Source organism: Blastomyces dermatitidis, assembly GCF_000003525.1.
Source record: "Blastomyces dermatitidis ER-3 genomic scaffold supercont1.6, whole genome shotgun sequence".
Classification (NCBI taxonomy): Eukaryota; Fungi; Ascomycota; class Eurotiomycetes; order Onygenales; family Ajellomycetaceae; genus Blastomyces; species Blastomyces dermatitidis.
Genome location: NW_025544779.1, coordinates 3445861 through 3471818, shown reverse-complemented (window position 1 = coordinate 3471818; position 25958 = coordinate 3445861). Strand labels below are relative to the sequence as shown.

At 45.8% G+C, this 25958-nt stretch overlaps 8 protein-coding genes and 1 non-coding gene across 9 annotated transcripts; 6 read left to right on the top strand and 3 right to left on the bottom strand.

Moving 5' to 3' along the window:
- Positions 1–4391: 4391 nt before the first annotated feature.
- On the top strand, positions 4392–4463 carry BDCG_17273. The gene has a single exon. It is a non-coding gene; the product is annotated as a tRNA-Trp (tRNA).
- A 345-nt stretch (positions 4464–4808) lies between these two features.
- On the bottom strand, positions 4809–7247 carry BDCG_06300 (uncharacterized protein; the record flags this gene model as incomplete). The annotated part of the gene is made up of 4 exons (XM_045422035.1): positions 6235–7247; positions 5928–6072; positions 5740–5875; positions 4809–5220 (listed from the first exon to the last, which is right to left on the bottom strand). Exons 1-4 carry the CDS (start codon positions 6400–6402, stop codon positions 4809–4811), a joined length of 861 nt encoding a protein of 286 aa, XP_045277762.1. The 5' UTR covers positions 6403–7247.
- A 1746-nt stretch (positions 7248–8993) lies between these two features.
- BDCG_06299 (uncharacterized protein) lies at positions 8994–9179 on the top strand (the record flags this gene model as incomplete). The annotated part of the gene is made up of 1 exon (XM_045422034.1): positions 8994–9179. One exon carries the CDS (start codon positions 8994–8996, stop codon positions 9177–9179), a length of 186 nt encoding a protein of 61 aa, XP_045277760.1.
- A 554-nt stretch (positions 9180–9733) lies between these two features.
- BDCG_06298 (TAM domain methyltransferase) lies at positions 9734–11632 on the top strand (the record flags this gene model as incomplete). Its single annotated transcript, XM_045422033.1, has 11 exons — positions 9734–9781; positions 9849–9886; positions 9951–10004; positions 10064–10070; positions 10260–10304; positions 10383–10515; positions 10622–10646; positions 10733–10758; positions 10820–10850; positions 10934–11285; positions 11396–11632. 11 exons carry the CDS (start codon positions 9734–9736, stop codon positions 11630–11632), a joined length of 996 nt encoding a protein of 331 aa, XP_045277761.1.
- A 322-nt stretch (positions 11633–11954) lies between these two features.
- On the bottom strand, positions 11955–15101 carry BDCG_06297 (ATP-dependent RNA helicase DBP5). The gene is made up of 6 exons (XM_045422032.1): positions 14683–15101; positions 14405–14594; positions 13840–14331; positions 13540–13777; positions 13282–13482; positions 11955–13202 (listed from the first exon to the last, which is right to left on the bottom strand). The coding sequence occupies exons 1-6, from the start codon at positions 14777–14779 to the stop codon at positions 12927–12929; spliced, it is 1494 nt and encodes a 497-aa protein (XP_045277759.1). The 5' UTR covers positions 14780–15101; the 3' UTR covers positions 11955–12926.
- A 227-nt stretch (positions 15102–15328) lies between these two features.
- BDCG_06296 (actin polymerization protein Bzz1) lies at positions 15329–18954 on the top strand. Its single transcript, XM_045422031.1, has 6 exons — positions 15329–15667; positions 15737–15763; positions 15884–16411; positions 16462–16542; positions 16608–17794; positions 17878–18954. Exons 1-5 carry the CDS (start codon positions 15623–15625, stop codon positions 17745–17747), a joined length of 1821 nt encoding a protein of 606 aa, XP_045277758.1. The 5' UTR covers positions 15329–15622; the 3' UTR covers positions 17748–17794; positions 17878–18954.
- A 1920-nt stretch (positions 18955–20874) lies between these two features.
- On the top strand, positions 20875–22703 carry BDCG_06295 (glycolipid-anchored surface protein 5; the record flags this gene model as incomplete). Its single annotated transcript, XM_045422030.1, has 7 exons — positions 20875–21001; positions 21093–21132; positions 21249–21261; positions 21338–21548; positions 21614–21696; positions 21754–21891; positions 21969–22703. 7 exons carry the CDS (start codon positions 20875–20877, stop codon positions 22701–22703), a joined length of 1347 nt encoding a protein of 448 aa, XP_045277757.1.
- A 282-nt stretch (positions 22704–22985) lies between these two features.
- On the top strand, positions 22986–24070 carry BDCG_06294 (uncharacterized protein; the record flags this gene model as incomplete). The annotated part of the gene is made up of 2 exons (XM_045422029.1): positions 22986–23110; positions 23605–24070. The coding sequence occupies 2 exons, from the start codon at positions 22986–22988 to the stop codon at positions 23870–23872; spliced, it is 393 nt and encodes a 130-aa protein (XP_045277756.1). The 3' UTR covers positions 23873–24070.
- On the bottom strand, positions 23340–25041 carry BDCG_06293 (uncharacterized protein). The gene is made up of 2 exons (XM_045422028.1): positions 24835–25041; positions 23340–24717 (listed from the first exon to the last, which is right to left on the bottom strand). Exons 1-2 carry the CDS (start codon positions 24888–24890, stop codon positions 24243–24245), a joined length of 531 nt encoding a protein of 176 aa, XP_045277755.1. The 5' UTR covers positions 24891–25041; the 3' UTR covers positions 23340–24242.
- Positions 25042–25958: the final 917 nt, after the last annotated feature.

Genomic DNA, 25958 nt, shown 5'->3' with positions numbered 1-25958 from the left:
CAGGGAATCCCAGGGGATGGCCGGTGGAAGAACCGATGTAACTCTCCCTACAAAGTACCACACATGCATACATATCTGGGTATCTACGCCGTAGGCATATTGTACGGAGCATTCCGTACGGCGCAATATCGCAATATTACATACTTGAGACGAGGGAATATGTGGAAAAACACAGCGGAAACATGGAGAGTCGCAGGTATTTGGCAGACGCAGACCTTCCTCCCTCAGGTGGTAGAATGGTATTTCTCGCAGCCAATATTTCCCGATTTACTGCGTACGCAGCCTATGCATGACAGTGCCCCTGGTGGAGCAATTGCCCCTTGAACCGAGACTAGCGACAGGCGTTCCTGACGAGGCCTGTCAAGAGGTGGAACAGGTCTATCCGCGATGAGCCTTAGCGGGTGGAACCAGGCACAAGGGGGGACGGGTTGCTGTTTCGGGAGCAAGACAGAGGAACGGAACTGGGCATGCAAAATTACCAGCGCGGGATCTGGCCGGGGAGCAGCTCCAGGCCAGGACCGGGGCTCTGGGGAACGCTTCTTTAACTGGAAAATAGCAGGCGGAAATGTGGTTTGATTGGAAGCATTTGTATGCGTGGTATTATTGAGTATGGAGCTCTGTATCGTTGATACACAGCGTCACCTATCACGGCTCATGTTGCGCATCTGCGGTCATTCTTCTTCCTTCATTCTCATTCTCAATTCTCTTCTTTGCTCTGTCTTCTTGAAACTGTATACCTATTTCACTCACAAAAAGACCTCTCGCTGTCTCAAATAGACATATCTGTCTCTTTAATATAAAAATTCACATCTATACCTTAGGTATTGTCGTTGCTGTCTATATCAAACTATCCCCTTCCAGAAATATTGTACCTATCAACTCCCTCCATATCCTTAAGTCAGCTCCCAATTCAAGTCCCCTGCTTCATTCCTTGATTCTCCCGAGATTGCTGTCCAGGATAACCTTTCTTCATTAAATCCCTCTGAAGATTTCCTGTAGACAGGAATTGCCTCTCTTGCTCTGCCTTAACAAAATCATCATCATTCTTCCCGACCAGTGATTGCAGAGGGGACAAAGAGACAAAGGAAGTCGAAGCGTGAACGTACGAAAGGCGTAGCCCGGATTCCTCAGTTGCCTATTGCATATGAGTTATCCAAGTGTCCTTTACAATGGCGGCGGATCTAGCTACGGACGGGCTATTGCCAGTGATCAAATGCTCCAACTGCAATGCGAGCGTGGGAATCTCTGAAATGGGAGACCATATCTGCGATAGGCCTTCGCAGCAACGTATGTAGCTTGTCATTATGCGCCTATAGAAATATCGCAAAAGAAAATCTGCGGATGGAATGCTAAATGATTGTGCAGCTACTCCTCCCCCCGACCAATATACAGATCGCAACCCGTTCGACAGCCCCCCGAATCCCACGGGTTCCAATCGCGATGGCAAGCCGGGAAGATTTGGACGACCACCACAAATTGACCCCTTCGTAGCTAGTATGTGCTTTTGGTCGACAAAGAAATTATTCCATGACTTGACATGCATGCTGACTTCCATCAGATCGGCCTTTTCTACATCTTGATGTTCTCACCCCTGCCAACAGTGATGGCACCCCATCTCTCTCTCCGGCGCCTCTCAAACGAAGTCAAACAACTCCGCTACCACCGACACCTGACCCAGTCAACGAAGATGGCACATATACACCTTTTGTTAGATCACATACAGTTACAGGATCCACCGTGAGGTCAAAACCTAGAACCCAGTTAGCTGACACGTATAGTCCCTTTACGACAAAACCGTTCGAAACTAGCCCAGATCGGAGCGAAGGCGATACTAGGAGTGATATTGACAATAGTCATGCTTCGATTGTGCGAGATCCCGTCCCCGATGAAGAAGAACGAGGACGACCAAAATCGAAGCAAAAGCATAGGAGGGAAATGTCGATAGATAGCAAGAGCATGCTTCGGATATCAGCAGCTAGCTCGCGGTTTGGCGATGGCCTCCTTAGTCCTTACTCGCCGAGGAAGTCGTCCGCCTCTGGACGCAATGTGATGGACGAAATACCTCCGCTGCCTACGGGACCCATCAAGAGCTTCACCCCAGGACCCTACGACACAGTTCCTTCCTCATATCGTTTTGAAGACAAAGAGGACTTTGAGTCAGATCGCATCACAGAGACGAGCCCCCCTCAAGAGGAACCGAAGAATGGCCTGTTCGGCAGCTTTGATTTCGGCCTACCGTCACAACCAAAGCTTCCGCGAAATTCTAACAGTTCCCACTTTAGAAGGCCCTCAAACGCCACCACCACCTCATCGATTAGCGTCAAGCCTTCTGTTTCAGAAAAGGATGATAGGTCCACCATACCCAAAAACGAGGTACCACAGTCTCCGATACGCGAATATCGAATTCATGAGGATTTTTCTGTCTCGAATTTTGCGCGAGATCTAGGGTTAAACCATAGCGCCCATCCATCAATTTCATCATCCATAGGGACCGCACCATCAGATATGGCAAGTGGGAGTTCCCACTCCACTCGACCTTCTGACGTGTCTAGCAACGCACCCTCAAAAACCGCGTCTGACAATATGTCTGACAATATGTCTTGGAATAATATTTCAATCGATGTGGAGCCGAGGCGACCGCGAGATCCGGCTGCACACTGCATGGATTCCCCGACTGATCCCTCCTTCCAGAATGGGCATCTGTCATCAACAATGAGGAAAACTGACCTACCACAACCAATGCCTATGTTACCCACAGAACCTGTAGCCGATAAACGTGTAGGATCACCACCCGCACGCACTGCCACACGCACTCCCGTAGGGCGGAGGAGCCGGTGTCGTGGTTGCCAGCAAATCATCGTTGGAAAATCCGTAGCATCTGCAGATGGGCGATTAACAGGCCGATGGCACAAAGCGTGCTTTGTCTGTCACACATGCCGCTCCCCATTCCAAACAGCTGATTTTTACGTCCTTGACAACCTCCCTTACTGCGCTCAGCACTACCATGAACTAAACGGTTCACTCTGCGGCTCCTGCAACATGGGTATCGAAGGCCAGTATCTCGAAACCGAAGAGGAAAACGAAGACTCTACTGGAGGCGCTCGGAAAAAATACCACCCCGGTTGCTTCAGATGTCGAACGTGCCACATGGTGCTACGCGGCGACTACTTCGAATGGAACGGAGTGGCATACTGTGAGCGAGACGGACGGCGTGCGGCAGCTGCCATGCATCCGGCCCCATCGCCGCCGACGATGATGCCACCACCACCAGGCGGACCGGGCTTCAGACGGCCACCGTATCCTCCACGGGGATACCCTGGAGGAGGGTATGGACCGGGACCCGGACTCGGACCGAGATATGGACCAAGAGGTCCTGGAATGCGACACCCACCAAACCATCCACCCCATTCAGGTTTAAGTGTGCCCGGTCAAGGCATGTATCCTAATAATAATAATAATAATAATAATAATAATAATACGCGACGATATCCCGAGCGGAGGACTACGAGGTTGATGATGATATAATGATGCCCCAGCTCCGTGCTCCGCCCTACCCTGAGTTCCCCCACTGGTTTATATTATATTTATGGATTTCAATATAGACCACGGGCGCTAACACAACACACATGCAATCGTCTTTGTCCGTTTTTCCTTTCCTTCCCTTTTGAAAGCCAAGGTGTTCTATTGGTCTGCTTCTTTTTTTTCATTATTTTTTTTTCAGTTTTGGTATCTTGTTTCCCTTCAGTGACCCGTTGGTTCAAGGGATTCGCTGTTATTGGGAGTTTCGTCGGAAAACTATTTGATTATAGGGCGTACGGGATCTAACCTTTCTGATGTATATGACTACATTGTTTCATTTTTATTTGTTTTCTACCTTTCCTTCTCTCTTCTCTTTTTCCTTCTCTCTTTTTTTTTAATCTACATTTAAATTCCCATCGCTATATATTCTCACCTTGACTCACCAACTGTTAATACCACTGTCGCACAAGCTTGTTGCCCTTTCTTTGATTTTAGCTCATTTATATATATATACCCATATCCCCTTTGTTTTTTTACCTTGAGCCCTACTAGATGTAGATAGGTCCGGTTCGTATCATTATCACTTTATATATACTGACTGTCCTTTTCCATCATTTTATCAACTCATGCCAATCAGCTGTGTCCAACGTACGTAACTCTCATCCCTTCCTGTGTCGTTTTCTCAACCTTCTGCTCGGGGACTTTGGATTTGGGCGGATTCTTTTACTCTACAGTACGTACACGGGTTGCTATACCATACCTACCCTCGCATCCCCTTTAGGGCACGCACAACCACGTGAGAAGTAATGCCAAGAAAAGAGGTCACATGTTGCTAAAAGTTCGCTTAGTTTCCCCTCCCTCCAACCAACGGAGGACCTGTGGCGCAACGGTAGCGCGTCTGACTCCAGATCAGAAGGTTATGTGTTCAAATCACATCGGGTTCAGTGGACTCAAGCTTCCTCAGTTCTTTTCTTTTCCTTTTTTTTTTCCCTGCTTCTTGGCTGCTCAACAGCCGTGAGATCTTACACGTCAAGCTTCCTTGGTAAAGATTTTTATTTTTTACTTTTGGAGCATTTTCATATCTTCTCCTTTTCTTGTTGCTTTGTCGAAAATGTGATCTTTCGGTTAAATCTCAAGCGTTCGTTAAATTGCGAAACTTTCATTCTTTTAAACGGTTAGCCTAGTAGAACAGCTCTATCTTTACTAGTTAGTTAACTACTCTAACATATGTAATTTCGGCCCCTTTACCTCTCTAACTACCATCCGCCAACCCGATCTTTGAAACCCCCTCATTTCCCCTTCATCGGCCCTAACATCCAACTCGGGTGGGTCCGCAGAATCACCTCTCGATCCCTATACCAACCCCCGACAAGCCGATTCAACCACGTCGCTAGCCTCAGCGCAAACTTGCTCACCTGCGACTGCACAATCGGAACCGCACCGCTCGCATACCCGGTCTCCAGCAGATCAGTATCATTGAATACCGGCTGAAGACATAATCGCACGTCAACGCATTCGCGTCGCGGGACCAGGCGAGGGCGCAGGCAATTGGGGTCGGTGCATTCTACCTGCTTGAATGGGGATGTAGAAATTGTCCCTCTTGATGCGCGAGAGGAGCTTGGAGAAGTAAGGGTCGATGGTTTGGTTGGAGAAGCCGTTGTCGACTTTTGCTTCGGCTGTGATGATTGCGGCGTCCCAGACCTGCATGGGAGGGTTGGTTGGTTGGTTGGTTTTCCATTTCTCTTTCGTTTCTCCATTAATCGAACGACCAGAACTTCTTTATGTCCTGAAACGGGAGTTCTTTTGGGCGAATACCCATGGAGTGCAGATTGGTCTCTTTTCCGCCAAAAGTAACTGGATATGCGTTCCCACCAAGTGCAACCCCCGTATTGTTGAGTGGCTGGGTGATGTCACCAATGAAATCTGGCAAGGTCATGTGTGTCTCGAGAAGAGGGGAAAAAAAAACCCCTAGAAGAAAACAAACACCAGAAATAAAAATGGATGAAGAAAGGACCAAATCCATCATATCATAGTCCCGAACACCATAGAGATGAATAAGGAAACAAATCTCAAAAATCCTCTTGTGTCACTGCAGTCTGTAGTTGAGAGACTTGATAGGAACGGAATGATATGAATGAAAGTAAATCTCATCTGGTAACTCCAATTGAAGCCAGAGTCAACTCCTCCAACCACCTCCACATCTTGTCCTTCCTCACTTACCCACTTCTCCCCTTCTCACGACGGTCACTACTGCTATCACCAGCACCCTCATCCTCAACATCAGCCACGCTCCCCTCTGCACAGCCATTCACAACAGGAAGCCCCCGTTCAACACCCTCCCATTCTTCGTCCCGACCTAGAAGGGAATAGAGCACATACGCGCAAGGAATTTCAAAGCCATGGAGCACGCGATGTCCGATTCATGTTTGAGTTTTCCAGATTTGATGGCATGTACGCAAGACTCAACCTTGACTGTGGCATTTGCAAGGGCTTGGACAATGCATCCCGGCTCAGTGCAGTCCCTGTTGTAGTAAACGTTTCATAGGCCGGGGGCTATGAGTGTGACAATATATATCAATAATCGGTATTTTCATTCAAATGAAAAATTCTCTCCATATTCCTCAGACTTTATGCATATTAATTGTATTGTGTTCAAACAAATCTACAAATAGATATACAGGGATAGGAACGCAAAGAAAGGAGATATCAACTCACGTTATCCGCCGGATTGATATAGTGCCATGTGGGCGAATCCTTCCCCTCATCTGTACGCCCACACTCGTCTGCCCACGCGGCCGCACGGCCAATCGAGCCATCATATTGTGGTTCGACGATATGTTTGATGATCCTGTTCGTCTGCGGTGTCAGGAAGCTTTCGACCATAAAACTTCTTTTGGCTATGAACCTTCGTGCCCCATGCTTGTGCGCTGGGAGACAAGAGAGCAATCAGTGGGATAACCGATTTAGAGGCGAACAGCATGGCCGGTGGGTTATATTGGCCGTGGTATCTCCATGAGTAGCCCATTTTTACGGGATGGCGCTCGCTATTTGTAGTATACGTTACATTCAGTTTTCGGAGAATGATTGCTGGTCCTCTAACGGATGCGACGACATGGATGAAGGTGCTTCGTTCTGCGGAGGTTAGTTTTCTCGATGAAGATGCTAGTAAGCAAGAAATCCCAACGCTCAAATTAGGGCTGGTGAGTGGTGGCATCTCTGCATTCTTAGTGGTCACAGCAGCCCCTCATGCGCAAGGAACACAGGAGCTTCAGCAGTTCGTTGGTTAAGTTGGATGCCCATGGATGGGGATTTAGTTGAGGCGAGGACCGATATCCTCATCTAGTTTTGCACGTGCATTGTGCAACTTTGCAGTTGGTGTCTCCCTGTGGCTGAAGAACCCGTTTCCTATCAACAGCAAGGTATTGGACCTTCGGGTGAGGTTCACCAAGAATCATGGGAGAATGAAAACAAAAATGAAAACTAGGTGATCATCGCTGCCGGAAGCCATGGTACCGAATATTGATTTCCCTTTATCCTTCTGTGGTTGCATCGCGCTGGAGAGCCGGGAGCTCTGGACCTGAACAAGGAATCAATATTTCACGAGTCGGCTCGTCTATGTCTTCACGGAAAATCTGGCTGCAATTGGCATCGTTCTTCCTTTCGCATACTACTAGCAAGTGTTTGATGAGATGCGCACACTTACAACCCTTCCACTCGCGTTGGGTTGCCCTGAAAAAAAAAAAAAAAAAAAAAAAAAAAAAAAAGTAAATATCAAAACATTTTGAGGCTCAAGTTTGGATCTTATATCCGTAGAAGCAATGTTGTCCTCAAGCGTTGACGGATGCTTTGTATCGTGGAACTTGGTGCTAGAAGTCGACCGGAGTTAAAACCATTATGACTAACAAAGATGGGTCCATTTCTTCGGTTTCCCTTGGAAGGCACTGCTTCTTTGGATTCTTCCAGGTTGTAGCGAGGTTGCATGCGGTCTTTAGAAATGCGTTGTTCACGGCCTGCAGAAATATATGAATTGAATGATTCCTTGGTGTGGACCGTAGATAATAAAAGACCAGAGAGGCACCCAAAATGACTACGAGTGCAATGGTCTAGTGGACTAGGTGCCGTTGAAGTACTCGATGACAGGTTTCACCACGCGCGCCGCGCCCAGCTTTGGCCAGCCTCCTTGCTCCAGCTTCTTATCCACGTTGAATGATGGGCAAAATTGAGACTCATCAAAGAAAACCCTTCATCTCAGGAGCTCCCATCAACCACGTTATTGAGATCTGAGCAATCAATAAACTTCTTTGAAAAAGGGAGAAAAGAAAAAAAAAAAAGCTTCGAACTGCCTATCCTCAAACCTGATATCAATGAGAAAGCCACGTTTGCTTACTGGTCACCATTCAAGCCCAAGAATCGAGATAGCACGTCTTGAAACGAATAAACAGCCGAAAGAACCCCCAGTCTTGGGCTAGCCAGATTTACTATGTAGACATGAGTGAGGCTGCGGCTGTCAAGCACATATGCTGTAGATGCATTCCCCCTCCAGAGTCTCCAACTTTCCAGCTTTCCTCGGGATGTTGTATGTAATCCCTACGGAGTACTGAGCAGGCAATGCGGGGAGGGCTAGCGAAGACAAGATCGAAATTTATTTTGCCCTTAAAATGTTGGGAAAGCGCAAATATGTACGTACAGTAGCATTCCACTGAGGCCCAAGACGATAAGAAGCGGGAAGGCGAAGGATCTGAACAGCAACATCGTGCATTACCGCGCCCAATTATATCTGGAGGCTTGTTTTTGGGTTAAAATTGGGGGCTTTAGGGCCAGAATTCTGAAATCTCCCAGAAGTCGCGTGGTGCGGAAGCCAGTAGCTTATTCCGACGTCCTTCAATCCAAGAGAAGAACAACAACTGTCATGCAGACTTACGATGTTTAATGTAGCTCCTGTATTTTTCGTGCATAAATTTCTCCCCGCCGAACCGCCTACTAATCAGAAATGGGATAACTACCAGTATGGATCCTGGAACCAGGTAGTAGCGCAGACGAGAGGCAGTATCGTGTTAAATGTCTTAAGATTCTCGAGTCCGATAGGTTGTTTATAGTCAAAGGGCGGTGGATAACCACCCACCCACTGCCCTCATTATTGAGTGAGAGTATCAGCGTAACGAAAAAGGAGTTTACCATACAAAAGATACTTATTGGACAATTCTACCCATAATCTGTGTAGATAGTTATTAGTAGTTAATGAGGATATGAAATCTAACGTATGTATATATATTTCACCAGATTATTTGACTTTTTATTTAGAAAAATTGAAAATCACACTAAAATTTAGTTAAAATATTAAGCTTGAAATATATTTTCTAAGTGTATGCATATACTCTTCTCCAATATCTTTGTTATTCAAGTTGAATCGTTGAAAGATATTCATGTTTTCAACAAGTGCTTTTTGTATTGGTGAGCTCAAATGGGAGTACAAAATGCACCAGCTAGTGCCCGAACTCTGCAACTTTGTGACAGATCACTTCACACTAAACGCATTCTACACCAAGCTAATCCAATCACTAAGAACTACGCATCATGGTGGCTCTGGCTGGAGCGCCGGAAGCCTCATCTACGCGCTTATCCCAGGACAACAAAAATTGAAGGACACAGCCACCCGCTGATCAAGACAGCAGGCCAAAGACCATGAGCCGTGAGAGCCGTGAACCGTTGCCTTGTCTGCATCTGCTGCAGTGCAGGATGCATGCCGCGCCAAATTCAGCTACAACCGGCTGGGTTTAGGCCATGGGGAACACGGAATTGAATAGCCGCGAGCATCGGTCAGAAATTAGTGTATGCAGGCGAGTCATTTCAGACATCAACGTGCATTATTTTTCAGAGCAGGCGTCACGGCCTATCATCGCACGAGCACACGGGGTGATGAGCCAGTCGGATATGGCGAAAAAGCCAAGAAGAAAAAAGCAAGGAAAAGAAAAGAATAAGAAAATGGAGAAAAAAAAAAACAATCATGCAAGAGCGCCGTTGAACGGAGAAATCCAGGGATGGATGGCGGGGACGATGCTGTATAAATTCTCTGGCTTATGTCCTTACCCGACGTCCCTCGTCTGCCCTTCTGTCAAATTGCTCTTTCTTTGACGGAAAAGAATCACAATAATTAATTACCTTTTCAAAAGTTCATATCGAGACATCGTACCATTAGGCATTTTTCCAGCTCACCATGGCACACAGTCATCCAATTGCTGATCCGCGGGAGATTGAAGCTGAGGTACTATACATCTCCCAATCATCAGCAAAAGCGTCGCTAAACTTATGACTTCCAAATGTCCCGTTAGGAAAATCCATCCGATACTGATTCGGCCTATGAAGGCTCGTGAGTGTTATGAAACTGCAGTCAGGTTGGCGTATATATGCACAGCTAACTCGACCTCTTGAAGACTTGGTGATGCCAGTTACACCACTTCAGTGACATCCAGTATCAGGAACTACAAGTACGTAGTCTATATGTTGGACACCTCATAACTACTGTTCTAAAAGCTAATTTTATTAGATATGAGGTTGGTGCATATTGCCTCGACTCATGAACACCGGAATACCCATGGGTCTACGAAAGTCTATGCCAGATATCGATCTTGTTATATCATACTTCAAAACCGGATCCTTGTAACCAGCGTTTGTCAATGACCTCAGACACGCCTCGAGAGAAATCTATACTAACTACACGATCTTTATACGTGACGTTTTAGAACGGGCGAAGATACCACGCATTTAAAGAAGGGGAATATATCCTGGTAAATATTTTCTGGTTGAAAATCCTCTGCCATTATCGTAACCTTCGCAACCAGCTAATGAGAGGGGCCTCTCTGTAGCCAAATGATGAGCAAGAACAAGACCGCATGGACCTGAATCACCACATATATCGAACTCTTCTGGGTGGTGCACTCTACCTAGCCCCAGTGCCTGACAATGTTCGACGGGTTCTTGACCTAGGGACTGGCACAGGTGTTATTCCCTCTTTTTACCAATCCTATCCGGCAAACACAGTTTCCTTCAGTTGCGACTATCCCACTTTTTGAATGGCAGCTAACGACGGCGAGGTCGAATGTAGGTATATGGGCAATTGATTTTGCTGAGTATGTTTGACCCTGCCCACCGTTTCGTTTTAAACATCTACGCCGCTGTACCTATCTGTACCTATCTGACAGGAGCATAACAACAGTGGTCACCCGGTTGCAGAAGTTATCGGTTCGTATCCAAGTCCTGAGTGATAAAATGTGCTCTCAGTCTAATTCAAACCGAAATATAGGAAATGACTTAAGCCCTATCCAGCCAACATGGTATATATTTCCCACAAGGATAATCTTGAATTCTGTCCTTCTACCGATTGGTCTTTTCATTGCCTAATTGGAGCAACACACAGGACCCCACCGAACTGCAGGTTCGAAGTAGACGATTTCGAAGCTACATGGTCATACGCGCAACCGTTCGACTTCATCCATGCCCGCGAGATGGAAGGTATGATCAAGGACCACGACAGGCTATTCCAACAAGCGCACAAATTTCTCAATCCGAACGGCTGGTTAGAAATGCAGAGTATCGAGGTTAACATTTTCGGCGACGAGACGCTCAAGAAAGCACAGGATCTTGTTCGATGGAGGAATCTGCTGATTGAGGCATCGGAAAAATTTGGAAAGTCTATGTCAACTGCGTCTACGTGGGAAGACCGGATGAATAAAGCTGGCTTCAAGAATGTTAAGGCTGAGGAACGTATTGTAAGTGGGATGACTAGACTTTATCCCCCCCCCCCCGGGCCCCCCGGGCCCCCCTCCCTTTCCCTCTCTGTTTCTGTTTCTTTTTCTCTTTTGGTTAACGAAAACAACAGTTACCTTTCAGCCCCTGGCCCAAAGACGAGAAGCTCAAGGAACTCGGTCGTTATCATCAACTACAAATCTTCCAAGCGCTTGGGGCGTATTCATACGCGCCTCTGATACGCGTCTTGGGCTGGAAGCCAGAGGAGGTTGAGATCCTTCTGGCAGGAGTCCGGAGGGATCTAAAGGATCGTAGCATCCATTTCTATACCAAGGTGCATTTTGTATATGGCCAGAAAGTCGTGGATTAGTTGAATAATGATTTGTTGATTGGATTGTGTGTTTCCTTTTATGCGTTGGGTCATGCATATGCAAGCCGCTTATTTCCAGCAATTGATAATTTGCCGAATTGAAGTAGCTTAATTATTTTGCTGTCCCCCGCCCTGACTTACATAGGTACTACGACGTTGGACGTGGGGAGATATTTTATTTCCTTTGCTTCCACCATTGACGGCCACCAACGCAATGATGTAATGATGTAATGATGCGATATGATGATAACCAGCATTCTACAATTCTACGGCTTGCAACATCTTTCCTTTTTTGTCCGCCCCTGTTTCCTAATGCCTATTACTTTCTGCTGTCTATTTATGTGGCTGTGTATGGAGTGGAGTACATATGTAACTACGTCTGTCGAGGTCCGCATATTCTATTTCTATTTCTATAGTAAACTTTGTCCACGATAATTAGTGTGTGCCTACATCCACCTATTCAACATAGGTCGTATTAACAAGTTTAGCATTTCCATATCCTGCCAGGTGAAGGACAATAATATGTGCATCCACAAAAAACCCTCATCAGCCAACTCTATACTCACGTGTGTATATGATAGCGCCTTTCATCCGATGAGAAGGAAAGCCAACTTGAAGTACGAAAATTGGATGGAATAATTAACCGGCTCGAATATGCAGCAATGCCACAAACTCGACATACGTCCTCTGTGCCGTGCCTAGATGTTCGGACCATTCTTGAAATATTCATGTATCATTTTATTCACCAATTATTTATTTTCCCCTTTCCATTTATCGTTAATTTCCACCTGCTATTCTTGGAGGTGTAGATGAAAAAGGGTTTAAAAAACGGCCGTTTGTAAATATCTATCTGACATTTGAGGGGAAGAGAAAGGGTTCGCTGTAAGGGGTCGCTGTAAGGGCAGTGGTTTGAAGCAAGAGTGCGTTGAGAATTTCATCTCATATGGTATAGTTGGTGGTGTTGGGGAACGTGCGAGAAGGACTTTTTGGTTCGTAGAGGCATTAGGGTAAGCGGATGAGTACCAAGAGGGCTTTCAGAAGATAAACAAAGGGGATAGAAATTTAGTGTAGGGGGAGCAGTTATTCATGATGCAGATTCTTCCATTCTCTCTTGAAAAGTATTGGTGTGTGATATGTTTTAGGGGGGGATTATATAGTTCGATTCAGGGGGTTGGCCGGGCTGTCACGAAATGCAAACTATAGTCGCGGGGAAAATGTGCGGGGCAAGAAAAAAATTCGAGCAACTAGTTGGGGTGGCTCTCCTCTCCCTATCGACTTTTTACAAGGTCGATAGTTAAGTGCGTTGAAAATTAGATCCGGCTCTCGAGCTTCGGATAATGGTCTTTACCACATCTTCGACCTCATCCCAATCTTGCGTGTTCACGCGTTGGATTTCAGTATTGAAATAGGTCTTGATATCCTGAAGCATCTGCCATTCTTCCTTACTAGCAACGAAGGACACGGCAACGCCAACGCGACCGAAGCGGCCGGTACGACCAATGCGGTGAAGATACGTCTGGGCATCAGCAATACGCTTAGTAGCTTTCGGAGCGTGGAGTTCAGGGATATCCTGTTTTTACGTTTTAGTATGATTGGTTGTGTATGTTGCTGAGAGGGAGAAAAGCAGGGCACCCGCTCTGGAAACATACATAGTTGATAACCATTGATACTGTCTGTACATCGATTCCTCGAGCCAGGACGTTCGTGGTAATGAGCACCTTGGCGTCGCCTTGGCGGAACTTGTCGATTATTTCGTCACGCTTTTGACCCTCAACACCACCAGTGAGGGACACAACGGTGTGGCCTTCAGCCACCATGCGTCGTTCAATTTCAGCTGCTGAAGCGCGCGTCTATATTCGGGGTTAGTATTCGGAAGAAGACGTGTACGGTATGGGGGAACATGTTACCTTTACGAAAATAATTGATGAGCCAATTGTAAGAAGGCCGTAGAATTTCACCAGAATATCAAATTTGTGCTCATCGGAGTCACAGTCGAGATAGAGCTGTTTGATACCTTCAACTGTCAACTCTTCATGCTTGAGTGTAATCTGATTTGCATTTGGCGCAAACTTGTTGGCGTAACGAACTACGTGATCGGGGAAAGTGGCTGAAAAGAGCACAACTTGAATAGTTTTTGGAAGTAGTCTGTATCCACGTTAGTCAAGAGAACACGATATATAAGAACGATCAGGAGTGCGGAAGCTCACCCCTTAACGCGGATACATTGATCTCCCAAACCCTGTTGGTCCAGCATGTTGTCTGCCTCGTCAAGTACGAGCACCTTTAAATGTTGGGTATTGAATAGCCGTTTACGGATAAGATCCATCACAGTTCCTGGAGTGCCCACCACAACAGGGGCTTCAACTCTTTGATTGCGACTTGACTCCATGGGCACAGCGGTAGCAACTTTTAACTTTTCCACGTATGATCCCATAACTTGGATAACGCCCACAATCTGGCGAGCCAACTCACGACTGGGTGCAAGTACCAATGCTTGGGGTGCGAGCTCCATTTGCGGAGACAGATCTAGACGGGACAGGATATTCAGGACGAATGCGGCAGTTTTGCCTGTACCGGACTGTGATTGACCAATCATGTTCGCTGGGGGATTATTCAGGAGAAGCGGAAGTGCCTTTTCTTGGATCTTGGAGGGGCGACGAAAGCTCATAGCATGTAGACCTTGGAGAACCGATGGATGTCTGTATTTTGCGGCAACAATAAGATCCGGAAATAGAGAGTGGATGGGGTGAAGGGGGGAGTAAAATAGCTTACAGCCCGAGTTCCTCAAAGCTTTTAATCGAGTATAAAGGATTATTTGGGTCCGCTTGCAAGTCGCTCAGTTTGACGTTGACTGAGTAATCAGGCTCTTGTAGTTGAGATCCCCCAAAATCTGCAGAAGCTCCGTCTGTTTGGGCATCCGCAACCGGGGCATTTGTAGTCGCGGGGGTTTCTGGGGTGGTCCCTATGTCGCAAAGGTCAACAATGACGCAAAACGGAAAACAGGGAATGTTGCGACTGGATCTCTAGGTAAAAGATATAGGGAAGATTACCAGCAGCAGGCTCAGAAGGAGCAGCGGCATCTGTCTTGGGTTCTTCTCGGGAGATGCGGGCCTCAAGAGGCCCTCCGGAGGGGGTTTCTGACGCCATTCTCAGATTTGGAAAAAAGTCGATTAGGACTAAAATGAATCAATAATAAGTAGCGACCGTAGATAAGACGCGAAAAACCGGAATAGAGGTCTAAGCGTAGAGGGTAGAGAACTTTGGTGGGTGCAGGTCAAGTTTGACGAGGGGTCTTGAGACGGATGGAGGGGCGGCGTAGTCCAGCGAGGGCTATGACGGTAAAGCTTTGGAAGGAAATAAGGGTGCAAATAAGGAGGGGTATATCAGCGTTGCTATGTCAAATCAAAATCTATGCTTATAACAACAGATGATGTGGCCTTCTTCACCGTCGTCGCTGGGCCAGGAAAATATTTTGTCGCAAGGTCAACAACAAGCTTTCCCAAGGTAGGTTGCTGCCTCGATATCGGGATGCTGCTGAGTCATCATCAGAAAGCCTACACGCTAGACCGTCTTTGTGCTAGTATATTGGCGGGCTTGGCAGTCTAACTTTTACTAGCGTAGAATGTCTGCTGCTTCCAGAAGGACACTAGTCCCAAATAAAACTAGTGTGGGCCGGGGAAGTGGCCGCAACTGTGGCTGAAGAGGGGCTGAGCGACTCGGCTCTGTGGGTTGGGGTTATGGTGGGATATGGATGTCGTATCTATCGCTGACACCAACGACAATAAACCCACCTAACCATTATTGATGAACAGTGGTGGTTTTTTCTATCCGATGCTTCTTCCTGTTATTCTACATTCCTTGATTTAGCCTACCGCCACGAGTCCTCCTTATACCCCACTCTAGAGCCTACATTTCCCCTTGATTGCATCTCCAACGAGAGCGCCCTGGCCACTCCGCAGCGCCGTGAATGGAGCTGGATAAGGACTAACCATGACGAATGTTGATACTGCTCCACAGTTTGGGTCTGAATTGAGGGTATATTCTCTGCGCTGGCGTCGTTGAAATAAGTCTAGAAGCTCACATAGCTGTTGTTAATTAAATTAGGATGCTTTCAAACCAGTCAACGCTTGGGTACGCCTCCCCTTCCCCGCATTCCGATGCATCTCCCTTCCCGCCCACGTTCCACTTATAGCAACCCCTTACAATCCCCGAAAGCTTTTCGTTCCAGGATATTAAATCAACGACGTGTAGGTCTCAAATGGTATTGCATGGCTCGAGGAGGTCCAGCAGTTCTATCGTGAACGGAGCGCTATCGAGAAAGAGTATGCTGCAAAACTTACCGGGTTATGTCGAAAATACCATGAGCGCAAATCCAAAAAGTCGAGTAGCTTGAGCGTGGGAGATACTCCAGCGTTGACTCCAGGCTCATTAGAATCTGCGTCATTGACAACCTGGACCACACAGCTCTCCGCTATTGAGGCGGAAGCGGCAGACCGCGATCGCTTCGGTTCAGACTTGGTCGTCCAGATCGCTGAACCTCTAAAGCAAGCTGCCGCACGGTTCGAGGAACTCCGAAAGAACCATGTTGAGTATTCGACCAGGCTGGAGAAGGAACGAGATGCGACATATAGCGATTTAAAGAAAGTAAAGGGTAAATATGACGGTGCTTGTCAAGAGGTAGAAAACCGACGGAAGAAAACAGAATCTTCCTTTGATCACGGGAAACAGAAGGCGCAAATGGCTTATCAACAGCAGACTCTTGAAATGAACAATGTGAAGGTATGATTTAACTCCCAAGCCGTCTGTGAGTGCATGCTAATTGATAATAGAATACGTATCTAATTTCTATAAACGTAGCGAATAAACTAAAAGAGAAATACTATTATGAATATATCCCGGAACTACTTAATGTATGGGAACTATCCCCACCCTTCGAATACCAATGAACAATCTTGAATAACCATTGTCACGATAGGGATTACAAGATCTCAATGAAACCCGAGTTTCGAAGTTGAATTCCATATGGACGCTGGCTGCCCAACTGGAAAAGGACACCCTGACCAGATGCGAGCAACATGTTTCCCATCTGCTGTCTGAAATTCCGCGTAACGAACCTAGATTGGATTCGACCATGTTTATTCGTCACAACATGACAAATTGGCAAGACCCTGCAGATGTGCAGTTTGAGCCGAGTCCTGTATGGCATGACGACGCCGCGATGATCACTGACGAGACTGCAAAGGTCTTCCTCCGAAATATACTCGTGAAAAGCAAAGCCCAGGCCAAAGAACTAAAGGTAGAAGCAGATAAGAAGAGGAGAGAGGTTGAGAATGCAAAGAAGATACGGCAAAGCATTCGCGATGGCAGGGATAAGAGGGATGAGGCGGAGGTCGTTCGGGCGATATTTGCCATGCAAGAAGACCTTCACCTTCTGGACCGTAAACGATTAACAGCAGAAGTTGAAACTTCAACTATAACATCTGTTGTCGGCGACTTATCCTTTGGAGCTGAGAACCACAACTTCCGATCACAAACATTTAAGATTCCCACCAATTGTGATCTGTGTGGGGAGAGAATCTGGGGGCTATCGGCAAAGGGGTTCGACTGTCGGGATTGTGGGTACACCTGTCACAGCAAATGCGAAATGAAGGTCCCAGCGGAATGCCCTGGTGAGCAGACTAAGGAAGAGAAGAAGAAACTGAAAATAGAAAGACAAGAAGCAGCCAGCTCAGCACCTCCAATTGATGTCCCCGCACCGACAAATGGTGCTTCGGAGCTGCCTGCACTGAGCCGCCGAGATACTATGAATTCGCTAAGCTCAGGATACGCCGCTAGCGGAGCGCGCTCTGCATCCGTAATCTCAACCCCACAGGTGGCCGAAGGGCCAACGGAACTTCCAGCATCTGCTCCAGCAACAACCACGAAGCCGGCTACAGCACCCCGAAGGAACCGAATTGTTGCTCCCCCACCCGCACAATACATCAGTGCCCCCCCTCCTCCGGCCAACGAAGGAGACGCGGATGGGGGCGGAGGCCGCAGCCGTGGCTTATCCATAAAATCAAGCGAAGCGAGAGGCAAAATGTTATACCCCATACGAGGCCAATGGCGAGGATGAGATTACAGTTGAAGGCGGCCGTGAGGTTACAATTGTTGAACCAGATGGTAATGTTTTCTCCCCGTGACGATTCCAACTCCTTCCCCCCTCAAAACCATAACAACAACCTCTAACAGAGTTAAAAATATAGACGGGTCTGGCTGGATGCGCGTTCGGGCGGGCGCCCTCACCGGCCTCGTCCCAGCCTCCTACGTTGAAGGCATCTCCACCCCATCACCAGCCTTCTCACCACGACCCAGCCTCGCTGACCGTCCTGGATCCACCTATTCAACCTCGAGCGCGTCTCTGGCGAGCAGCGTTGCGGCCAAACGGCGCGGTCCGGCGGTGGCGCCGAAGCGCGGAGCTAAGAAGCTGCAATATGTGGTTGCGCTGTATGACTATGAAGCGCGCAGTGATGCGGAGTGGAGCATGGCGGAGGGGGATAGGTTTGTGCTTGTGAATCGGGATAGTGGCAATGGGTGGTCTGATGTTGAGAAAGGCGGGCAGACGAAGAGCGTACCTGCAAATTATATTGAGGAGGTGTAGGGCGAGTTAACTATTTTATATTTTTTCGAGTGGGAGGATTTGGTTGAAAGGGTTGATGGGTTTGCTGTTGGGATGAACTAAACTTTTGCGGAATGGTGTGAGTTTTCTATTTTTTTGTCATCTTATCATCTTACCCTTCATATCATTTAGCTTACTTGCGGATGTTTATATTATACGTTTCTTCTTTTGGTCTCACGCATTTTAGAGCAACATTCAAGATGTATTTTACGAAGGCAGTTCAGATGTCGTCCCCAACCACCCCATCGAATGCTGATTCCTCCTATGGCAGTGGTTTGTCGTATGGAAAATTCTAAGAAGCTAGCAACCCTTTTCCTACCCCCTTTTTTTTTCTTTTTTTCTTTTTTTCTTTTTTCTTTTTTCTTTTTCTTTTTTTTTTTTTTTGACGCATTTTGTAGTTACTTTGTCAGTGGCATAGGGCTATTTGCGAGTACCCAGGCAGTTTCCTTTTCTTTTCTGCTCTTCTTTGTTCTGCTTCAACCCCCTTATTCTTAGTAGCTAAAGTCATAATAGGAGTTAGCCCTGTGTCTTGCTTGCCACTAGAAATCCGTATCGTCTCATGTTTATAACCACACATATCCAATAATTATCCGCGAAGGTAGAGGGCCATCTGCAAAAAGAAAAAGAAAGGGGCTCGAATAAATACAAAAAACTCTGATCTGGAAAAAAAAAAAAAAAAAAAAAAAGAAAAAGAACAGAAAATATCAAAAGTAAAAGCTCGGGAAACAGGCCGCACAACAGGGTGTGTGTGTGGCCAGTAGCCACGTAAGTGCCGGGCGATAGGGCCACGATTTCTCCCGCGGCGTCAGTGGCTGGTTGCAGCTGTTTCGGCGACGAAGATCGAGGCGATCGTTGGACCGGGTGGCGTCACGCTAGGGGCAAAGCACCCCTGGATAGTGAATGGTGGAAACTATACACCTGTCGAAATTCCTGGACGTGTGTGGTTCTATATATATGGCTGTAGAAGTTGTCTCTTGCTTTGATATTTTTGCACAGGCTACATACAGTGTTTTATTCATATAATGGATCTTTAATATTATTATGAATTACACATATCACCTGCAAAGCGCATGTCTAGTTTGCCGGTGATTCAGCAGTACAGCAGAGTTACATATACAGAATACTTCTACATGCTTTGAAGCAGATATGCAATGATAAATGAAATATTCTTTGAGACAGAGAGATAGATTAATGACGTCTGCTAATATCTCTATTTCTCTCTTCTTATAATTAAGGGAATGTGATTATATAAAGAAAAAGAGAGATCTTATATTTTATTTTTTTATCTGTTTTGAAGATTACTCTGTATATGATTAGAGATGATAAGAAGTGTGTGTATATATATAGAATACTGTTCAGTCTGAGAATTTAATATCTTGAAATAAGTGAGAGTTTTATCTATCTCATCATTGTTTCTGTAGTGAAAAATTATTTAATATTATTTAATATAAGATATTATCGTATATGCTTCACAGTCTGAATATTACATATATAGTGATATTTCTGAGTTTTCATGAAATGTTTCGAAGAGGCTGAGATATTCTATAAAGTAATCTTTTCTATCTGTATTTATATTAGTGCTATATATATATAGATGAGTAGAGAGAACAGATTTATTTATTTCAATCTGCAGTCTTTTTGATCAGATAGTCAGCTTCTCTCATTTATCTTCAATTCTGCTGTGTATGAGAGTATTCAGTGAATGAAAATCTCTATTCTCTTCTCTTGAAGTCTGTTTGTTAGAGAGCTGACTGCTGATTGGTAGTTGGTGTAGATGTGGAGGCGGAGATAACTAGATGTCATAGATGGATCAGTTGGTAGTGGAGAATTGAGTTCCCGCTGAAGTTTCCAGCACCGCACCAGGGTTCGGTTAAGGAATCCAGAGAACTCCTCGGGGGAGATAGTGATCTCTCTCTTCCAAAACAAGCCCTAGCTTTGACCAAACCTTTGGGGCCGTCTTAGGGCGGCTTCATGTCCAGCTAGGCCCTGTAAGGCCCTGTAAGGCCCTGTAGCCTGCAGAGAAGGCTAATGCTAAGCTCGCTGTAAACCCAACAGCAGATATCCCATATTCACAAGCCAATGAAACTGATATCCCGTCCCAAATTGGCTTTCAATGGCCTTCAAAAACCCAGTCCCTGGAGCAAGTCAGCCCAATGAGCTGCTGATAACTATGTGGGATTACGCAACCAACTTTGCGTGCTGCCCTGCTTCCCTTCAGTTTCACCTTCGCTGGCCAGCTTTTGAGCGTCACTGTCTTGCTCTCTCATCATCCATCCTCCTTTCCTTCTCCTTTCCTTCTCCCTTCTCTCTCTCTCTCTCTCTCTCTCTCTCTTTCTCTGTCATTCCTTCGTTGTTCTATTCAATCGTTCGTAAGAGAGGTCTATACCCGTCGTTCTTTCCGGTGTAGCCTTTTGTTCCATTTCGATATTATTCCGATTCGTTCGTTGATATACAAGTTTTACTTAAAACATCTTCCGTCTCTCATTAGGACATTTGTTAATATAATCGCGGAGAAGGAAAAGAAAAACCTGCTCATTGACAGCTATCACAACGGATTACGCACACTTGATCCCCTCTCTCCAATATGAAAGCCACAGCCGTGTCTGCGTTGGCGGCAGCCATTTTCGGGGCATCGTCTGCTCTCGCTGGTGTGGCCAGCAATGTCCAGGCCAGAGAGAGCAAAATCACTCCTGTCACAGTCAAGGGGAATGGTAATGTCTCGAACCACACCACCTTTGGCATGCCCAGGACCTAATACCCAAGATGGGGCGGTATACTGACTGTGCTTTTTTTGTTCGATAGCATTCTGGCAGGGAAACAAGCGTTTTTATATACGCGGAGTGTAAGTCACCTAGATAAATACCCTTTGTTTTATATCGATTTTGTTTCCATTTCATCTCTGTCCCTGGTTAGTAAAACATTGAAATACATTCTAATCTGATATCTTGCTTTATATAGCGATTATCAACCAGTTAGTCCGGACTAAACGGACCCTTGAACCCCCAGTATCTAAAGCAAGGATTGTGTTTGCTGAAATTATTTCACAGGGAGGAGCTTCCAAGGTCAAGGATCCCATCGCTGATCCTGAGGTATGCAAACGAGACATCGCCAAATTCAAGGAGCTGGGCCTGAACACTATCCGCATTTACACTGTCGACAACAGCAAGGACCACGACGAGTGCATGCAGGCTCTGGCTGATGCCGGCATCTACCTTGTCCTCGATGTCAACACTCCTAAGTATTCTATTAACCGCATGGGTAGATCCTTCCCTGCCCCTGGCCTGAACCCGAACACAGTTGTATTTTTCTGAGATATCCAATAGAACCCGAGATTTCCTACAATGACGTATACCTCCAGAACGTCTTTGCTACCGTCGCAATGTTCGCGAAATATGACAACACTCTAGTATGTTAAAGCAGCAACGGAGCTTGAGTTCTGCCAGCTTGCTAATGGCGACTACAGGCTTTCTTCTCCGGAAACGAGGTTATCAACGATGGGCCTACCTCTAAAACCGCCCCTTACGTCAAAGCAGTCACTCGTGATATTCGCCAATTTATCCGTAAGCAGGGCTTGAGAGAAGTCCCTGTTGGCTACTCTGCGGTATGGATGACGTAGAAGTTATGATATAGAGCGGAACGGTGCTCCTAGTGCTAACTATGCATTTCACTTCTGAATAGGCTGATGTCGACTCCAACCGTCTCCAGATGGCGCAGTACATGAACTGCGGTCCTGATGACGAGCGCAGCGATTTCTTTGCTTTCAACGATTACTCCTGGTGTGACCCATCCACCTTCGAGAAGGCCGGCTGGGACAAAAAAGTCGAGCTGTTCTCCGGGTATGGACTGCCCCTTTTCCTCTCGGAGTACGGCTGTAACACGAACACACGCGAGTGGAACGAAGTGAAGGCTCTGTACTCCGAGAAAATGACCAGCGTCTACTCTGGTGGTCTCGCCTATGAATATTCCCAGGAGCCCAATAACTATGGTTTGGTTGAACTTAAGGACGGCAAGGTTAAGACTCGCAAAGACTTCGACACGCTGAAGAAAGCCTTCGCTGCCACCAAGAACCCAGCCGGTGACGGTGGATATAATGAGGCCGGTGGAGCCAGCCCATGCCCCAAGAAGAACGCTCCCAGCTGGGATGTTGATGGTGATAAACTGCCTGCCATCCCTGAGCCGGCAAAGGTATATGTCATGAAAGGCGCTGGAAAAGGTCCTGGCCTAGGCGGTTCTGGTAGCCAAAACGCTGGCACCGGATCATCTGGCTCGGCTGAACCAGGTTCTGGTGCTTTAGACGGCAAGACTGGCAAAGGGGGTTCCGGGGGGCAAGGAAACGGTGCTGTTGGCTTACACCCCGGATATGCCGTCGTGTCGATGTCGATGGTCACTGCGGCTTTCTTCCTGATGAACTAGTCGTACATACATTGGATGGGGGCTCTTTCTTTCTTTCTTTCTTTTCTTTTCTCATTACATAACTCTCTCGATCATAATAAAGTTGAAGGGGCTTGGGGTTAATAGTTCCTTCGTCTGTTTCTTCTTTTTTCCGGTGACTTGTTATAAGTAGAATGTATGATACCCCCCCGACCAGCCCTAACCACAAGGCTATATTAGTCCTAGAGAATATTCCAAAAGTTGGAACTGTGGCTCAATCTGTTTACTACGTATCTTATTGCACACTTCTGGGGGAACGAACGTATGGAACACCAAATCAAGCAATACCGACTTCAGGGTCGTCTTCGATGTTCGTCGATGAAGCCCGGAGTCAACGATCTTGCAAATGGAACTGCTACAGTTGAACATCCTGTCTTCGAAGAAAACGGGTTTGTTATTTAGTCGATCTTAAGGTTCTCGAGGAGCTATTGGGAGAGGAATGATTGAGCTTGGACTCATGGAGCTACATCGCCTACTCGGTGCATGTAAACATCAAGAGTCAAGAACCGTCCAGCTGTGTTGTGCTAGACTGAATGGCTTATCTCTCTCTTCTGGACAGGGTTTAAGTTTGGGCAGCCTTGCAGCCCACGAGACAAATCAACGCCGATTATGTTGTATCCATGAATTCCCTTTGTAAATTTAGCACCAACGAAAGGTGACGCGACCATACGCGCAGCATCCGAGCGAGTCCATCCTGGGACCATGATAAGCGATTCTTGCTTCCATTCAGTACTACGTATTCAACTCCAGGCTAAAAATATTTGTTCTATTAAATCAAAACAGATCTAATCTTCTCGAATTTATACCTCTACCAGAGACAGAGCGAGAAAATGCATGTATGTCATCTTCACTTTGTCAAGTTCCAAAACTAACCTACTCATAGAGTACTCCCACGATGCGAAGAAAACACGCAGTCATCATCCAAACCTTCGCAGTGTTCAGGTCAGCGCGAGTCAGAGGTAGAAGAGGCGACGGTGGGCTTGGTTTCAGATTTCAAGGCCCTGGAGCAACCCACTAGCTCCAGCGCGGCTGTGAAAGCGAAACGGGCATCGAATGTCTTAGATCGGGTCCCAGAAAACACACACCTCGACGTGCAGGTTGGGGAAGGTTCTACCGACAACGATAAGGGGAAATCCAAAGAAAGTCGTTGAATGTCATATGAATGTGGACCAAGTCTGAGAAAGTATGTACCCTAAGTCGCAGGCGAAGTGGGAGCTGAACTTTGTATGCATTGGAGTGCGATACATCGGTTTCTGTGCCTAGTTGTTCATCTGAAACGCCTCTCTGAGCTGGATGTCACAGTTCTTCTTGTCACTACATTTTGCCCGAATGAAAGCGCTGGCTTCGCGACACCAATAAAACCCAACAATCTTGTAGAATTCCCGATCTTTTAAGTGCTGCGCAGCGAACTGGGGTTGGATTCTGTCGTAGAAGAGCGAATGCAGGGCTGGCGGACTCCGCAGAGCAAGGTTATACCAAAATGTCCCGATTTTCCACCCGGACCGTATGGTGTGAGACAACCTACATCGATGGCTCTCGGCTTCCTCTACCTTCCTTTTCACTTTCTTCGAGGATCCGCGTAAATTCTTCAACATGGTTGTTGTAAGGGTCTAAGTCGATTGCATCAAGCTCCTTACCGCCTAGCCAGTGCGGGAGCTGGATGAACTCAAAAGGAAGAGAAGCAGCCCATTCCAGGTCAATTATATGAGTGATGTTCCAGTCTTTGTCCACAAAGATATTGCTCTGATGGAGGTCAGTCAAGGAAAATGCAAATGGGCCAGCATCATAGTCATGATATATCTGACTAATGCAGCCACCTATACCCTTGACAGCATTCAAGTTATGTCGAAGCTGATTGTCATGATATGACAGAAGATCAGTGACGTATGCAATCACACTTGTGTAAGTGCGGTCCCTCACTATGTGCATGAGAACCTCTGTGTTTTCTAATTCTTGAAGCATTGAAGTTAGAGGTTGATTGGCCAACCTGAGAAATCTGTTATCATTTGACTGTAAAAGATTCAATTTTTAGTAGTTTTATTCAGCTCATTGCTAGCATTAGATGTGAAGCCTGGTACTAAGGACAGCTCTGGCCAGGGTTATACATGCTAACCTGGCCGGATAAGGCCTTCTGTTCAGTAGATTCTCTCTGTACAACTCGCCAAGCATGCCAAGCTGACAGTCAGATTCATATTATAGAGTTCAATGATGTATTTAGCTGAAAAAGTGATAGATCTAAACCTATTCAAGTTAAATCTGTACTGTATATGCTGGAATGAGTCATGATATATACTGACATGTTTCAGTGTGGCTGTACAGAGTACAGAGTACAGCATTCAGAGACCTGCAAATATCATTAAAAATCAACAATCATGATGAGCAACTGTGATAATGTAACTTGAGAAGCAATATGACAGTATCTATGTCATAGACAGCAGTTAATAAGGCTTGTCACTGCAAAAGTGATCAATTTGAGACTCATTAAGATTCATTTTTCACTGATATTTGATGTGTAAAGACAACGTAATCAACCACCCAACGCCCGCTTACACTCAACACCCGCCATTTTGCCATCATGATGATGAAATATTTTCAACAATATCTCAACAACACAATTAGATTTTAAGGTGATATATTATATGATGAAAATATATATAGAAAATTACACATAAAAATATACAGCTAATTCTGTAGATGTTTATTGAACTTAATAACTTACTCAGAATATGAAATCTTAAGTAAAGACAGATTTAGTAAATAAGCAGTTATTAAATCAGTAGAGATTATAATATTATCAGATTTCTTCAACAGTGAATTCATGAGCACTCTGACAGGGCTCTGAAAATGTGATTTAGTCACTCTTTGTGAAATCAAGAGTTTACTTTTCTGATTAGAAAGATGATTTTTGAATTCTTTAATCTTTTTCTTATTCAACTGTGATTGCTGCTGTATAACTGTGTCATGCTTACTCACTCTCTGTAGTGAGTGCGTCACAGCATACAGAAAACCACACTGTAAAGAAAATATTTTGAATATAGTGATCTTCAAAAATTAATTAATAATTATCATCACATCTATCTATAATATAAAGATTATCTATATACTCATTAGAAGATGTAGAATTCACTGTAGATTGAAATTCTATAGAATTATCTTATTATAATTGAGTGACTGTAGATTTTATAGATTTGATTTCAATCAATTGAAGAGTCTTATTAAATATCTTTTTCATCTTAT